Source organism: Schistocerca nitens, chromosome 7 (genome assembly GCF_023898315.1).
Source record: "Schistocerca nitens isolate TAMUIC-IGC-003100 chromosome 7, iqSchNite1.1, whole genome shotgun sequence".
Taxonomy (NCBI): Eukaryota; Metazoa; Arthropoda; class Insecta; order Orthoptera; family Acrididae; genus Schistocerca; species Schistocerca nitens.
Genome location: NC_064620.1, coordinates 226,984,437 through 227,001,552, shown reverse-complemented (window position 1 = coordinate 227,001,552; position 17,116 = coordinate 226,984,437). Strand labels below are relative to the sequence as shown.

The following is a 17,116-nucleotide window of genomic DNA, read 5'->3' as shown; positions in this document are numbered from 1 at the left end:
GGAGGGTGAGGTCCTTTGATGGCGGTTCAGCAGAGCTCCACAATTTGCAGTGGTCGGGGAGACCATCCACGGCTGTCACACCTGACACGTTGGAGCAAGGTGATGTTATGACCAAGGACATGCATTACGATTCGGTAGTTGGCGTTGTATGTGTCAATCGGCAAACAATGTGTGGGTGCAACTATCCCCACTCTCAGATATTCAAGGATTGGCACATTACCAACACGCCCTTGTTTTGCGCTGGAGGAAGGCCACAGAACAGTATGGAGGCTACGTGGAAAAATAGGGTGTGTAGATAAAACACCATTCTTTCCTGTGTGTAATTCTCATGATGTTTAGTAAAGAATTTTTGAAGGAAAAAAATGCAGTGAATTACTTCTGCGCGACCCTCGCAGTTGCTATCAATGTTTTGTGGGTATACACAAGCCTGGGAAATTGATCACAGTTCAAAGTATTCAATCAAATTAAATTTTTGTATTGTGTTATGATGTAGTACTTCATTTATGGGAATGTTATTTCATTGTTAAAATAAGAGTTGATGATGTAATATAACAAAGATTTTTTCTGCCTGTAGGACTTCAATATATGATGGATATGCGAATCTACGAAAGAACTATGTACATTTCATGCACGATCTCGTATATTTAGAAGAGTATGATGGAATGGTGGGTATTCAAGTCTATAACATGTGTGGTGTGTGCCTGGAACACGTTACACACAGTGGCTCATCACAGTTCAAGCTTGAGGTATGTGCAGTGAAATATCTTATTTGGGGATTCCACAGAACTGTTGAATAATACATTTACACAGGGTATGGAAAAAAATATGGAAACGCCAAAAACATAACACATTACCATTCCTAATGCAGCGTGGGAAACCTGGTTGCATTTAGACCAGGTTACAGTTGTCTCAGAATGGATCAAAACAGGTACTGCATGCTTTTGAATGGAATCTTATACCATTATTCCTGCAAAATAGTAAAATTGTGGAAAGTTCAGGAAATGATGATGGAGGTGGATTGTGATCATGCACCCTTCTCTGCAATGTAGGCCACAAAGGCTCAATAATATTGAGATGTGGTGACTTTGGCAGACAAAGCAGATGCTACAATTAATTCTCATTTTCACAAACCAGCCCTGGATGAAGCAAGCTCTGTGAACAGGGACCACGTTATCATGGAACTCAGTATCACCACTAGGGAGCAAACTTTGTGCCTTGGGATGGACCTGATCAGTGAAAATGGTCACATAAACGTTGGCAGTAATGCAACCTTGCAGTGTATCCATGGGACACAGAGTATATTATGATATGACTGCCCAGATCATCACGTAACCCATGCCATGTTTCACTCTTAGGATGTAAACCTGGCCTGTTGCTGGAAACCATCTGAAACAAGATTCATCTAACCAAATGACATTCTTCCATTGCTTCAAAGTGCAGGTTTTTATGTTTCCAGTACCACATTTTCGTATTATGGGCATCGGTGACAAGTGGTTTTGGAATTCCAGCTTGTCTTGCAATTCCCAACTTATGGAGGTCCCTTCATGTTGTTTTGGTGCTGACAGGGTTTCAGAGTTCAATATTAAGTTTTTCTTTGACACCTGGAGCCGTTTTCCTCTTACTTTTTCATCAAAATTCTCTTCAGTGAGCATCTGTCGCAATCACTTGATACAGACTTTCTTCTGCATTGTGACTTAGCGGATGATGTTTTTCTGCTCTCCTTGCATGTGGTATAAATCTTCAATATAGTGTCTCTTGAAATACCAAACACTTCATCTACCTTGGTTGCAGAAACATCCATCATATGAGCACCAACAAACTGCCCATGTTCAAACTCGCTTAGCTAAGACATAATGCTCTCACAGCTATATAGAACTTTGTTCTGACCACAGCTGATACTAGTAACATATTGAAGACATTGCACAGATGGCATTTGTGGTTAAATGTAATAGCACAACCTGTAGACTTAGTTAGCATTCACGTTTATGTTCAAGCATTCATTTCTTGCAGTGTTTCCATGTTTTTGTCCTACCCCTGTATGTGCATACTGCTGGTACACTAATACTTGTTGTTGACACTTAGAAAAGGAAGAGTAGATTTAACTTCTATTGGAAAAAAATAGGTAAAAGTATGTGAATCACTTTCAAAACAACTACAAGTTGATTTTCAGAGTTTCCAAATAAAATCTGTTGGTAACTTGGGTATGATCATGTGCAACTTCGTGAAGTCATCAGTAGGGATACAGTAACCTTTCATTGGCATATTTTTGTGATTCATACTGCCTGACAATGTGCAAACAAGTGGGTCAGTATTATCCATGAAAGACAAGAATTGTCTGCCCACTCTCTAATGAAACTCCAGAGGAGAACATTTTAAAAACAGAATTTTGTACTAAAAGTGTAATGTGATGTAATGAGGGAAAACTAAGCAATGAGTTTTGTAGGAAAGAAATGTACTACTGATTATCACTGTAGTAGTGTGGTGTCTAAGGACATTAACTCAAAAATCTAAACAATTTCTGAAGATTGTGAATATTAATTATTTTCATATAACATATTTCTTCTGATTGAGTAATAAGAAATAGGGCTGGTATGCTTGAGCTTCACTTTTCTCTTAGTTCCTCTCAGCAGTCATCTTTAACACCAAGTTTAAAGTATGAGATTTGAAGTCACAACAAGATTCCCTATTTTCCAGTAATGTCTGTCACTGGTTGTGCACAGCTGATTTCTTTTCAGTGAGCAGCATGGTACATAATTATTAATATTATAATGTGGTAAACCTATCGCCTATAATACAAACAGTATATCATATTTATAGCACAGTCGTGGTGATAAAGAAACTAATATGATATCAAGAAAATGTTTAACCCATAGTGGGAAACTACTTCATCATTATTTTAGTAATGTTGTTTTCCAAGGAATTTTCTGTTTTGTTTATGGACTGAGCTACAGTGCACACCTGTCTCTAGAGAGCAACGAATCTTCTGTTATCTGCATAAAGAAAGAGACTGTAGTCTACCCATTTTTACATGCACAGTTAGCCTTGTTAGCATTGCCTCCATAGAAAGTGGCAGAAAAATTGGTTTGCATTTCCGAATGGAAGGTAACCTGATGTAGAAGAATTGATGTTGGGAACAATCTGCTGTACCATTAATGTAATCCACACCAAAAATTGCATTTCACACACTTTAATTGCACTTGGACGCTTAATGAACTGCTGTTTATGGGCAGTTCAAGTTTCATCTGTTTTAATTACAGTACAGATAAAAAAGTAGACACATAGTGCACTTGGTAGACATCCTGCAATATTGTTAGAGTACTTATTCACTGAAGTCCACTTGTGGCAAGCATATATAATTAACATAGTCACTGAATAAAGCTCTTAAAGCACTACCCCTCAAATCTGAAAATAATTAATAGTTCAGTCAGTCATTAAAACACTCACTAAATTGAAATTTACATAACATTCAGTACATTTCCCAACTTATAATCTGTAAGAAATCGTCTGCAGTACCTTATTCCATATTTTGTCTGCAGTACCTTATTCCATATTTTGTCTGCAGTACCTTATTCCATATTTTGTCTGCAGTACCTTATTCCATATTTTGTCTGCAGTACCTTATTCCATATTTTGTCTGCAGTACCTTATTCCATATTTTGTCTGCAGTACCTTATTCCATATTTTGTCTGCAGTACCGTATTCCATATTTTGTCTGCAGTACCTTATTCCATATTTTGTCTGCAGTACCTTATTCCATATTTTGTCTGCAGTACCTTATTCCATATTTTGTCTGCAGTACCTTATTCCATATTTTTGGACATAAATCTTGCTCTACAGATGCAACTAAAATGGTTTCCAAAAAGCCTCTTTAATAAGTTTACAATAATTAAAACTGATGTTATCAATTGTTGCTTGCCTGTTTTTCACAAATTTCATTTCTGAGTATCTGAATAGTGGATGGAGATTCATTTAAACGTGAACTTCCAGATACAGCAATAATTTCTGTTGAATTATACTGGCTAGTTTGTGCAAATATGTGTTTCTATTTCAGCAATGATGTTTTACCAAAAATTGTTAATTACTTCAAAATCAACTGAGTATGTGTTGCTAACATACTTTCATTGCTGGTTGTATGATACTTCTCTTATTTACAGAGCTTTTTATCTACTTTATCAGAAAATCAGTAATCAGGCATATTTTTACACATGAACAATATATTGAAATCTGAACTTACTAATGTTTGTAATCAGCACCTTTTCAGCCAAACTAACCATACTTATGATTTCAGAAAACTTGAAAGAAAGTAATCTAATATGTTTAAGTTGAATTGACTCTGAGTCAATATGGAAGGTTTTTAGGTACTGTACACATCCCATACAAATGACTATATCAAAGATATCACAATAATAATAATAATAATAATAAGGAAAACAAAGACAGAGGATGAGATGGTCAGATGAAGTTAATCGACACCTCATGTTCTGTTATTACCAAGCAACAAACCTAGGAACCAACACAACTGGATACAGATCACAAGTATACACAACATTTATTACCAGATACCCAGAATTAAAATTTTTAACAGAACAACGTCTAGCTGATCAGATTCGTGTAATAATAAAAAATAACAGGATACCCCAGTCAGAATTAGAAAACATCAAACAACAAGTACAACAAACACTGGAACAAAATAATGTACAGTCACAAGAAGAAGAAAATACAGTAATAGACTCAAACATCCCAGAGCAAACAAACAAAGAACAACACGCATCAATTAAACAATCAGAGGAAAATGAAATTTTAAGACAGCCACCAGCACAAGCACAAATAGAATACGAAGTGACACACATGTTAGATATAGAAGAAAAATTTCAGTTGACATATATAGAATACAAAGACACAAATACAGACATTAGACCATTCTTGCATAGACCACCAAATAGCCCACAAGTCGAAACAACAATAAAAACTATCAACACAATCATACACAACAAAATAAATGAATACACAACTATGGAAGAGTTACAACTACTGGTTTATGTAGGAGCACTCACTACACTAAATATACACACTAGGCAGATATCAGAACCAACCAACACACAGAAGAAACCCACAAAACCAGCATGGCAACACAGGCTACAGATCAGAATAGAAAAACTGAGAAAAGACATCGGACAGTTAACACAATTTATAAGAAATGAAATATCAGACAAAAAACGAAAAAGGTTAGGTAAAATCTCACAACAAGAAGCAATAGAGCAATTAGATGAAAAGAAGCAAAAATTACAAGCTTTGGCGAAACGACTTAGAAGATACAAAAAAAGTGAAAATAGAAGGAAACAAAACCAAACATTCAACACAAACCAAAAGAAATTTTACCAAACAATAGATAACACACACATAAAAATAGACAATCCACCAAACATAAGAGACATGGAACACTTCTGGAGCAGCATATGGTCAAACCCGGTACAACATAACAGGCATGCACGGTGGATACAAGCAGAAACAGATACATACAAGATGATACCACAAATGCCTGAAGTGATAATTTTGCAACATGAAGTCACCCGAGCAATTAATTCTACGCACAATTGGAAAGCCCCTGGAAATGATAAAATAGCAAATTTCTGGCTAAAGAAGTTCACCTCAACACATTCACATCTAACTAAATTATTTAACAGTTACATTGCAGACCCATACATATTCCCTGATACACTTACACATGGAATAACTTATCTGAAACCTAAAGATCAAGCAGACACAGCAAACCCAGCTAAATATCGCCCCATAACATGCCTACCAACAATATACAAAATATTAACTTCAGTCATTAAACAGAAATTAATGACACATACAACACAGAACAAAATTATAAATGAAGAACAAAAAGGCTGCTGCAAAGGAGCACGAGGATGTAAAGAGCAACTGATAATAGATGCAGAGGTGACATATCAAGCTAAAACTAAACAAAGGTCTCTACACTACGCATACATTGATTACCAAAAAGCTTTTGATAGTGTACCCCACTCATGGTTACTACAAATATTGGAAATATACAAAGTAGATCCTAAATTGATACAGTTCCTAAACATAGTAATGAAAAACTGGAAAACCACACTTAATATCCAAACAAATTCAGATAATATCACATCACAGCCAATACAGATTAAGCGTGGAATATACCAAGGAGACTCATTAAGTCCTTTCTGGTTCTGCCTTGCTCTGAACCCACTATCCAACATGCTAAACAATACAAATTATGGATACAATATTACTGGAACATACCCACACAAAATCACACATTTGCTATACATGGATGATCTAAAACTACTGGCAGCAACAAATCAACAACTCAACCAATTACTAAAGATAACAGAAGTATTCAGCAATTATATAAGTATGGCGTTTGGAACAGACAAATGTAAGAAAAATAGCATAGTCAAGGGAAAACACACTAAACAAGAAGATTACATATTGGTTAACCACAGCGACTGCATAGAAGCGATGGAAAAAACAGATGTCTATAAATATCTAGGATACAGACAAAAAATAGGAATAGATAATACAAAGATTAAAGAAGAACTAAAAGAAAAATATAGACAAAGACTAACAAAAATACTGAAAACAGAATTGACAGCAAGAAACAAGACAAAAGCTATAAATACTTATGCCATACCAATATTGACCTACTCATTTGGAGTAGTGAAATGGAATAACACAGACCTAGAAGCACTCAATACACTTACACGATCACAATGCCACAAATATAGAATACATCACATACATTCAGCAACAGAAAGATTCACATTAAGCAGAAAGGAAGGAGGAAGGGGATTTATCGACATAAAAAACCTACACTATGGACAGGTAGACAATTTAAGAAAATTCTTTCTAGAACGAGCAGAAACTAGCAAAATACACAAGGCAATCACTCATATAAATACATCGGCTACACCACTGCAACTTCATAACCACTTCTACAACCCTTTAGATCACATAACATCAACAAATACGAAGAAAGTAAATTGGAAAAAGAAAACACTACATGGCAAGCACCCGTATCATCTAACACAGCCACACATCGATCAAGACGCATCCAACACATGGCTAAGAAAAGGCAATATATACAGTGAGACAGAAGGATTCATGATTGCAATACAGGATCAAACAATAAACACCAGACATCACAGCAAGCATATTATTAAAGATCCCAATACCACAACAGATAAATGCAGACTTTGCAAACAACAAATAGAAACAGTAGATCACATCACAAGCGGATGTACAATACTAGCAAATACAGAATACCCCAGAAGACATGACAATGTAGCAAAAATAATACATCAACAGCTTGCCTTACAACATAAACTTTTAAAACAACACGTTCCCACATACAAGTATGCACCACAAAATGTACTGGAGAATGATGAATACAAATTATACTGGAACAGAACCATTATAACAGATAAAACAACGCCACATAACAAGCCTGACATCATACTCACCAATAAAAAGAAGAAATTAACACAATTAATCGAAATATCCATACCCAATACAACAAATATACAAAAGAAAACAGGAGAAAAAATTGAAAAATACATCCAACTGGCTGAGGAAGTCAAAGACATGTGGCATCAGGATAAAGTTGACATCATACCAATTATACTATCAACTACAGGAGTCATATGGCATCAGGATAAAGTTGACATCATACCAATTATACTATCAACTACAGGAGTCATACCACACAATATCCACCAATACATCAATGCAATACAGCTACATCCAAACATATATATACAATTACAGAAATCCGTAATTATTGATACATGTTCAATTACCCGAAAGTTCCTAAATGCAATATAACATGTACCGTACAGCAAAAAGGAAGTGACGCTTGATAAAGGTCCGCGTCACTCCATTCTTAACCAGACTTCTAAAAAGTCTGAGAAAGTAAAGAAATAATAATAATAATATTTTAGAGGGAGAAAAACGAGCTGGAAAATAATCCACCTGCTTTGTCACAAGACGTGATTGTACGAAGACAGTACAGGCAAGCATGGTCCTCATTGAAAGCATGACACATTACTGTGCATTCTGTGAAACTGACTGGTGATGAATGGTTAGAACATGCCACTCTGGGTAAACAGTGCCCTCATTCACTGTTATGAAACTCTACTTCCCTGCTGTTCTGTAAGGCCCCTCCCTTGAAACTGGCCGTTGTCCTAATTAAATAATGTCATTATTTGCATAGTGTAAGTAGTTCATGAAACCAGACTCTTTGTAATTAATAGACTGTCATATTTCTTTGTGTCTCATGTGCATAGTCGAGAACTTAATGCTTCATCATGGATGATACTTAACTATGGAACCCGTAACAATTATTGTTCATCAACTGTGAATGTGGTGGTTGAAAATATTGGAAGCTGTCAAGAGAATGTGTTTCCTGTTGACTTTAGTGTTCAGTTCATGTAAATGACCCACTCTCTTCTAGGTATGTACACACAATTAGAATGCATGTTTCATGAAGTGTATTTAACATTAGTCACTTCGCATTTTTTACTACTTCTAATCACATTGCTTGCAGAAACTGTGTCATGGTTGAATAAGAGTGGGGAGTTGGAGTTAGTTATAAGTGCAATAATGGAACATGTCATGCTGCCTGTGCCTTTCTGTTCCAATTTGTCCACATTTTTTACCATTGCCATGCTTCTGGTAAAAACAGATAAAAGGGTATGGTGTAAGAGGATGTTACCTCATCATGTCACAATGTCTCAAGTATTGTTTGAGATCCAATTGTGTATTGGTTGGTGTGACTAGTTACTCCTGTGCTTGTAGTGAGTTAGTTTTTCTACCTCAACCTCTACATCTACATCTACATTCGTGAACCATTGTGCCCCACTGTACCAGTTAGTAGGGCTTTCCCCATTCCATTCACTTATGGAACATGGGAAAAATGATTGTTTAAATTCCTCTGTACATACTGTAATTAATCTAATCTCATATTCCGTTTGGGAGTGATATACGGGGGTTTGTGTATATTCCTACAATCATCATTTAAAACCAGTTCACAAAACTCTGGTCAGTAGACTTTCTGGGGACAGTTTCCATCTATCTTCAAGAGTCTGCTAGTTCAGTTCTCAGTGACTCTCCCAAGGGTCAAACAAGCCCATGACCATGCTAGTCCTATTTGGTATGGGTCCCACACACTTGCCCAATACTCCACAATGGGTAGTGCAAGTGATTTGTTAGCAATCCCCATTGTTAATAGATTGCATTCCTCTAATATTGTACCAATAAACCAGTCTGCTACCTGCTTTATCCACGACCGAGCACATGTGATCGTTCCACTTCATGCATCTACTAAGTGTTATACATAAGTATTTGTACGAGTATACAGGTTCAAACTGTGACTCACTGATATTATATTCATAGGATATTATGTTTCTTCATTTTGTGAAGTGCACAGTTTTATGTTTTTAAACATTTAAAGCAAGCTGCCAATCATTGCACTGCTTTGAAATCTTACCAAGTTCTGATTGAATATTTGTACACCTTCGTTCAGACTTTACTTAGTTGTAGAAACTGCATCATCCACGAAAAGTCTGAAGTTACTATTAATGTTCCCCACTAGGTCATTAACATACAACACACTTCGAAGTGGGGTGCACCCAAAATTACTTGTCCCTCTGCAAATGACTCTCCACCTGAGATCACATACTGCATCCATCTCACCAAGAAATGCTCAGTTTCGTCACATATTGTATCAGACACTCCGTGTAATTGTACTTTTGATAATAAGCATAGGAGTGGTACTGAGTCAAATGCTTTTTAGAAATTGATGAATACAGCATCTACCTTGTGTCCCACTGCTCCATCAGTTTGATCAATCACTTCAGTTCCGTATAGTTTCCCTTACCTGAAATGCTGAAGATCATTTTGAATCCATTTCTTAGAAAGTGACACAAAAGAAAACAGATGCCTTTGTAAATGAATTCCAGCACTCCATTGCCAACAAAACCATTGTTTACACAAATCAGTACAGCAGAGCATCCACATAAAGTCCCCACTTTTACAGAGAGAGACCATGTGATGATGTGGATATTTGTTTATGTACAAAGTTCACCTGTCATCTGTCAAATTTCTGTGAGAAACCTGACACCGCAAAGGAGAACAGTGATGGGGCATGGCATCGTGAAGTTCACCTTGCAGTCACAGACATAGTTCACATTCTCCACATTCTCTCAACTACACACAGTGCACAAGACAAATTGTGTGACAAACTGCTCGGTAAATTTAATTGAAATAATTGATTGGAGAACTTGGATTAATTCTCTGCACTCCTGCATGTGTGAAATGTATTGCTTTGACCCAAGAGGCAGGCTTGAATTTCTCCACTCCATAGTCCATAATTCAAAGCCCAGTACCTTTCTGACTACTCTTGTAAAGAGGCAGAGGCCCGAACACTGGACTGCAATATGTACAACTGACTGACTTGTCACAGCTTCTGCTGATAATCTCCACAACAACAAAACATGTGTACAGTTGAATGTCGATAGACCAAAAGACTCTCAAAAACAGAACAAGCAGGTTTCCATGGAAATAAATAGAATTTTGCTTCAGTTAAACGTCACTAAGTTAGCATCATTCAGAAAGCACTGCATCCAGCTAGTTAACAGTTCCGCACTCTAGTATAAAATTCCTCTCCTTATCAAACACTCACATGCTGACCAAACAGCGACCATCGCCTAGAGCAGGCCTGTTAAAGAGACGACTAGGTGAGCACGAACACTCACTCGCTGCCTCAGTAGTGAGCACTGACCATAAAATGTGGTGATCAGACAGGGAAGAACATTGTTGGCAGTGAAGGATCAGTAACACTCGACTTCAGTTAAACAAAACACCATCTCTGCTTTATGGTGTCCACAACTTGCCACGTCAACATGACTAACACTGCCAACGAGTTCACAAGTTTTGAAACCACTCTGCAAAATTACAAAGCATTTACCCCTTTCATCCGATTACCCTTGGCACAGAATTCAGGCATATCTGTTGGCTTTTTCCTGCTCCTGCTAATAGCATTTTCTGTAATGTGGTGATCACTGCTAGGACTTTGAGACAGGTGGTGAAAAACAGCTGTCACACACTCTGTTAAGGCAGATGTGCAAGCTCCAGCCACCCATTTAAGAGGATTAGTGTAAGCTGAACCCATTGTCTCCAGGTTGGGGGAAATCTCTTTCCTCCAGATACTGGAAACCGACTGTGACGTACACAATAGAGAACGGTTCACAGGTCTGGCAGAAAATCATGTGTTAAAGTTGTTTTACATTGATTAGGAAAACTTTCTGCAAATCCACAGATGACAGTGAGGCACAGATGACAGTGAGGCACAGATGACAGTGAGGCACAGATGACAGTGAGGCACAGATGACAGTGAGGCACAGATGACAGTGAGGCACAGATGACAGTGAGGCACAGATGACAGTGAGGCACAGATGACAGTGAGGCACAGATGACAGTGAGGCACAGATGACAGTGAGGCACAGATGACAGTGAGGCACAGATGACAGTGAGGCACAGATGACAGTGAGGCACAGATGACAGTGAGGCACAGATGACAGTGATGTCCTGAAGAGAATAAATATTCTAGTGTAGGCCTTTTTATGCAGTTCCATTTTTTTCAGTCTTTTTTTCTAAATATATTTGATAACACGAGATACAGTCATATCTCCAGCTTTTGTGTAGATGCATGTCACAACTGCATATGTAAGTCTTGCAAGAAATATCCATTGCGTTATTGAGGGATTGCAGGGCGGCACAGGATTTTAATACATTATTAAAAACACTCCCATAGCAAGACTAATTGCCACTTTTTGGTGATATAATGATTTTTATAGCATTTGTAGACTCAGAGAAAGCTTTTGACATCCCCCTGCGGGTCCGGGGGTAAGAATTGGCCCGCGGTATTCCTGCCTGTCGTACGAGGCGACTAAAAGGAGTCTCAAACTTTTCGGCATTAATGTGATGGTCCCCTAAGGGGTTTGACCACTAGATTTCAAACTTTTCTGTTAGTGCGTACCATTTGGGGAAGGACGCCTTACGTGGTGTATTATATATCCCTCTTGCCCTAAGATCGGGCACAATCGATATTCTCATGGAGTTGGCCTTGCACCGTGCTTCCAGCCACATCAGCTGCAGTGTGTTCCGGACAGCATACATGCCCTCCATTATGAACTTCCATCTTTGCCCTCCTGACACATATGGATATTCGACACCCGAGAACCAGCACGGTAGCCAGTCCGTTGTGGTGGGGTCGTCATGTACCCTCTTGGTGGTAGCCCCCTGACTACACAGGGATCGCATTGCTGATGCCTGAGCTGCTACCTCCCCACGTATGCCCAGGAGTAGATGCCTATCCCTCTGGGGCATCGGGACTCCCGGCAAAGGCCATCCTGCCAGGTGGTCTTTGCTGCGGCTGGGTGGCGCCCATGGGGAGAGCCCCTGGTCGGAGTGGGTGGCATCCGGGCGGATGACCCGCAATGAAGTGTGGTACATCATCTCTCGCTGGTGGGCCTCCACCAGCAGTCTCTAAGCGATCGAGGTCTAACCTCAACGGCAAGCAATACAATCAAAGATCATTTCCCTCCCTAGCCACTCCATGGGAGGAACGCATGGCTAAAGACAGCAGTGGAGATTATTCACCCCAGTACCTTGTCTGTACGCGGGTTGATGGTGAATCTTTTATGCCAACCAAGCCTCAGTTTTTTGTGGAGCATTTAGAGGACAAGTTCGGGGAGGTGGAGGGCTTGTCCAAAATGCGCTCTGGCTCAGTTCTCATCAAAACAGCTTCCTCTGCCCAGTCACGGAGGTTGCTCGCTTGTGACAAGTTGGGGGATGTTTCAGTTAGCATCACGCCCCATAAGAGTCTCAACATGGTCTAGGGTATTATATTCCACAGGGATCTTCTTCTGCAATCCGACGACGAACTACGCGCCAACGTAGAACGACGAGGTGTTCACTTCGTCCGACGCGTCCATTGGGGTCCGAGGGATAATCAGGTAGCCACCGGTGCCTTCATCTTGGCCTTTGATGGTGATGTCTTACCCGAAAAGGTTAAGGTGATGGTTTACCGTTGTGATGTCAAGCCATATATCCCTCCTCCGATGCGGTGTTTTAAATGCTGGAAGTTCGGGCACGTCATCTCGCTGTACTTCCAGCATCATGTGTCGGGATTGTGGACACCCTTCGCATCCCGATACTCCATGTACCCCGCCTCCTATCTGTGTTAACTGCGGAGAACAGCATTCCCCCTGCTCGCCGGACTGTAGGATATTCCAGAAAGAAAGGAAGATAATGGAATATAAGACCCTGGACCGCCTGACATACCCCGAGGCTAGGCGGAAATATGAGCGGCTCCATCCTGTGGCAATGACGTCAACTTACGCCGCTGCTGCCACGACGGTTCTCCCATCGTCCCGAATCAGCTCTAAGATTGGTCAGAATCCACCAGCCCCCTTGCTTGTGGGGGGCCCTTCGCAACCTGTTGCTCCTGCTCCATCTACTTCAGGAGCAACACCTCCCCAACACTCGGGGACATCAGTTCCCCTTCCCAGCCGGAGAAGCGTAAGACTTCTTCGGCTCCTCTCGCAAGGAAGGGGTCCCTTGGGGACCTCCCTTCGCAATTTCCGACCAGCGGCACAGCAGACACCCGCAAGTGGCTCAAACAACCACCAGTCCCTGGTCGTAGGGCCTCACGGTCGTCGTCCGTCCGTGAGACTGACCCTGTGAAGCCCTCCAAGCCTGAACCACCGAAGGCACAACGCGAGAAACAGAAACAGAAACAGAAGAAAGTCCCCAAGAATACCAACATTGCGGTGGCACCCGTCCCACCGCTTCCTACAAGCTCTGCGTCTGAGGACGAGGTGGAAATTCTGGCGTCCGCTGAGGACCTCGATCTCGCCGGTCCCTCAGACGCCATGGATAGCGCTAGCACCGGTGCTCAATTGGAGGCAGCAGGTGACCCAGCGGCGTAATCTGCCTTCCAAATCCCATCACGCCTCTCTCAGACATGGCCAATAACATCCTCCAGTGGAACTGGACAACTTATCAGCCTTCATCCTTTTCTCTGCATTGCTCTGCAGGAAACTTGGTTTCCAGCAATGCGAACCCCCGCCCTCCGTGGCTATAGGAGTTATTATAAGAACCGAGCAGCTTATGCAAGGGTGTCTGGTGGCGTCTGCATCTATGTCCTTAACTCTCTTCACAGCGAGTCTGTCTCTCTACAAACGGCTTTAGAGGCTGTCGCTGTTAGGGTGTGGACGCCACAGGCTATTACCGTCTGCAGTCTTTACCTTCCACCGGATGGTGATGTCGCGCAGCATGAGCTGGCTGCGCTGCTGGCCCAATTGCCGCCACCTTTCTTGTTACTGGGAGATTTCAATGCCCACAACCCTCTATGGGGTAGGACTGTCTCCGATGACCGCGGTCGTGCCGTGGAGCATTGGCTCAGCTCGACCTTAGCCTCTTGAACACCGGTGCTCCCACGCATTTCAGTGTGGCCCATGGCTCGTTCTCGGCCATCGATCTCTCTCTTTGCAGCCCCGGACTTGTCCCATCCCTCCACTGGAGAGTGCATCCTGACCTCTGTGGTAGTGACCATTTTCCCATCTATTTGTCACTTCCCCAGTGTCATTCTTCTGGGCGCCTGCCCCGCTGGGCTCTCCACAGGGGTGACTGGCTGGCTTTTACTTCCGCTGCAACCATCGAGTCTCCCCCACCGGGTGACATTGACGAGGTGGTCCGTGTCTTAACCACGTCAATCATTTCGGTGGCAGAAGCTGCCATCCCCCGCTCTTCTGGACTCCCTCGGAGGAAGGCTGTACCCTGGTGGTCGCCCGAGATTGCTTAGGCGATTCGCGACTGTAGGCGGGCCCTCCAGCGTCATAGGCGGCACCCGTCTCTAGAGACCCTCATCGCCTTTAAGAGGCTCCGTGCCTTGGCCTGTCGTTTTATTGCACGGCGTAAGCAGGAGTGCTGGGAGAGGTATGTCTCATCCTTGGGCTCCCGTGTCTCCCCCTCGCTCATGTGGTCCCGGATCCGGCGGATTTATGGATACCAGACCCAGACCCCTATGGGTGTCCCTGGGATCTCCTTGGACGGCGCTGTCTGCACGGATGCTGCCGCCATTGCTGAACGCCTTGCTGCGCACTTTGCAAAGAGCTCTGCGACTGCAACTTATCCCCCTGCCTTTCGCTCTCTAAAGGAGCGAGCCGAGCAGACGCCGTTATCGTTCCACACGCGTCATTCTGAAAAATACAATGCTCCTTTCAGCGAGAGGGAATTCCTCACTGCCCTCGCCGATTGCCCTGATATGGCACCAGGACCAGACTGCATCCACGCACAGATGCTGAAGCATCTCTCCAGGGACTGCCAGAGACACGTCCTCACCATCTTTAACCGCATTTGGAGCGAGGGCGTGTTCCCGTCGCAATGGCGAGAGGGTGTTATTGTCCCCATCTTGAAGCCCGGTGCGGACCCACTGGTGGTGGACAGCTATCGTCCAATTACCCTCACCAACGTTTTGTGCAAATTGCTGGAACGTATGGTGGGGCGGCGTTTGTGTTGGGTCCTTGAGTCGCGCAGTCTCCTCGCTCCATCCCAGGGTGGCTTCAGTCGGGGCCGGTCTGCAGCGGACAATTTGGTGCGGCTGGAATCTGCTATCCGTACGGCCTTTGCCCGACGTCAGCATCTCGTTGCTGTCTTTTTTGATCTGCGGAAGCCGTATGACACCACATGGAGGCATCACATCCTTGCTACGTTGCATGAGTGGGGTCTTCGTGGTCGGCTCCCGGCTTTTCTTCAAACCTTTTTATTGCGCCGCTCTTTCCGGGTGCAAGTCGATGCCACCTCTAGTTCCTCTTATACACAGGAAAATGGGGTCCCGCAGGGCTCGGTGTTGAGCGTCTCCTTATTTCTAGTGGCCATTAATGGTCTGGCTGCAGCCGTGGGGTCGTCGGTGTCTCCTTCTTTGTATGCCGACGACTTCTGCATCTCCTTTAGCTCCACGACTACGGGAGTCGCCGAACGCAGGCTGCAAGTAGCCGTTCGCAAGGCAGCATCATGGGCTCTGACTCATGGTTTTCAGTTCTCTGCAGCCAAGACTCGAGTTATGCACTTCTGCAGGAGTCGGACGGTCAACCCTCATCCTGAACTTTACCTCAACGGCCACCTGCTTGAAGTGGTGGACACTTGCCGCTTCTTAGGACTCGTCTTTGATGCCCGACTCACATGGGTTCCTCATATTACTCAGCTGAAGCAAAAGTGCTGGCGGCACTTCAACACCCTCCGCTGCCTTAGCCACACGTCCTGGGGTGCAGATCGCTGCACGCTGTTGAGATTGTACAGGGCCCTTGTGCAGTCCAGGCTTGATTATGGGAGCCTGGCCTATGAGTCTGCATCACCCTCCGTGTTGACGTTAGACCCCATACACCACTGTGGGGTTCGGCTTGCAACTGGCGCTTTTCGTACCAGCCCCGTGGATAGTCTACTGGTGGAAGCCGGGGTTCCCCCGCTGCGGGTTCGCCGCCATCGACTGCTCGCTGACTATGCTGTCCACGTGCATTGCTCGCTGGGCCATCCCAATCGTCGCCTGCTTTTCCCTGCCATGGTCCTCCATCTGCCCGAAAGGCGACCTAGGTCTGGGCTTTCCATAGCTGTCCGCGTCCAGTCCCTGCTGTCGGAACTGGGGTCATTCCCTCTTCTGCCTCCCTTCCGGGTCCGTGCACCTACGCCTCCCTGGTGTTTGCCCCGGCCGTCCGTCCGTCTGGACTTGGCACAGGGACCCAAGGACTCGGTTCCGCCTGTGGCCCTCCGTCGCCGTTTTCTTGCGCTCCTCGCCTCATTTTCGGGCTGTGAGACTGCTACACTGATGGTTCCCTGGTTGATGGTCGCACTGCCTACGCTTTTGCTCACACTGCCCATGTTGAACAGCGCTTCTTGCCGGCTGGCTGCAGTATTTTTACTGCAGAGCTGGTGGCCATATTGCGCGCTCTTGAGCATATGCGTTCCTGCTCAGGTACGTCCATCGTCATCTGCAGTGACTCCCTGAGCGGCC

The 17,116-nt window shown here is 43.0% G+C and overlaps 1 protein-coding gene across 1 annotated transcript in view; it reads left to right on the top strand.

The window, feature by feature from the left end:
- LOC126194722 (putative helicase MOV-10) overlaps window positions 1–17,116 on the top strand; it is a 348,426-nt gene that overhangs the window by 199,479 nt on the left and 131,831 nt on the right. The window contains exon 9 of the mRNA XM_049932971.1: window positions 575–746. Coding sequence (XP_049788928.1) covers window positions 575–746 — 172 coding nt within the window. The remainder of the gene's footprint in view (window positions 1–574; window positions 747–17,116) is intronic.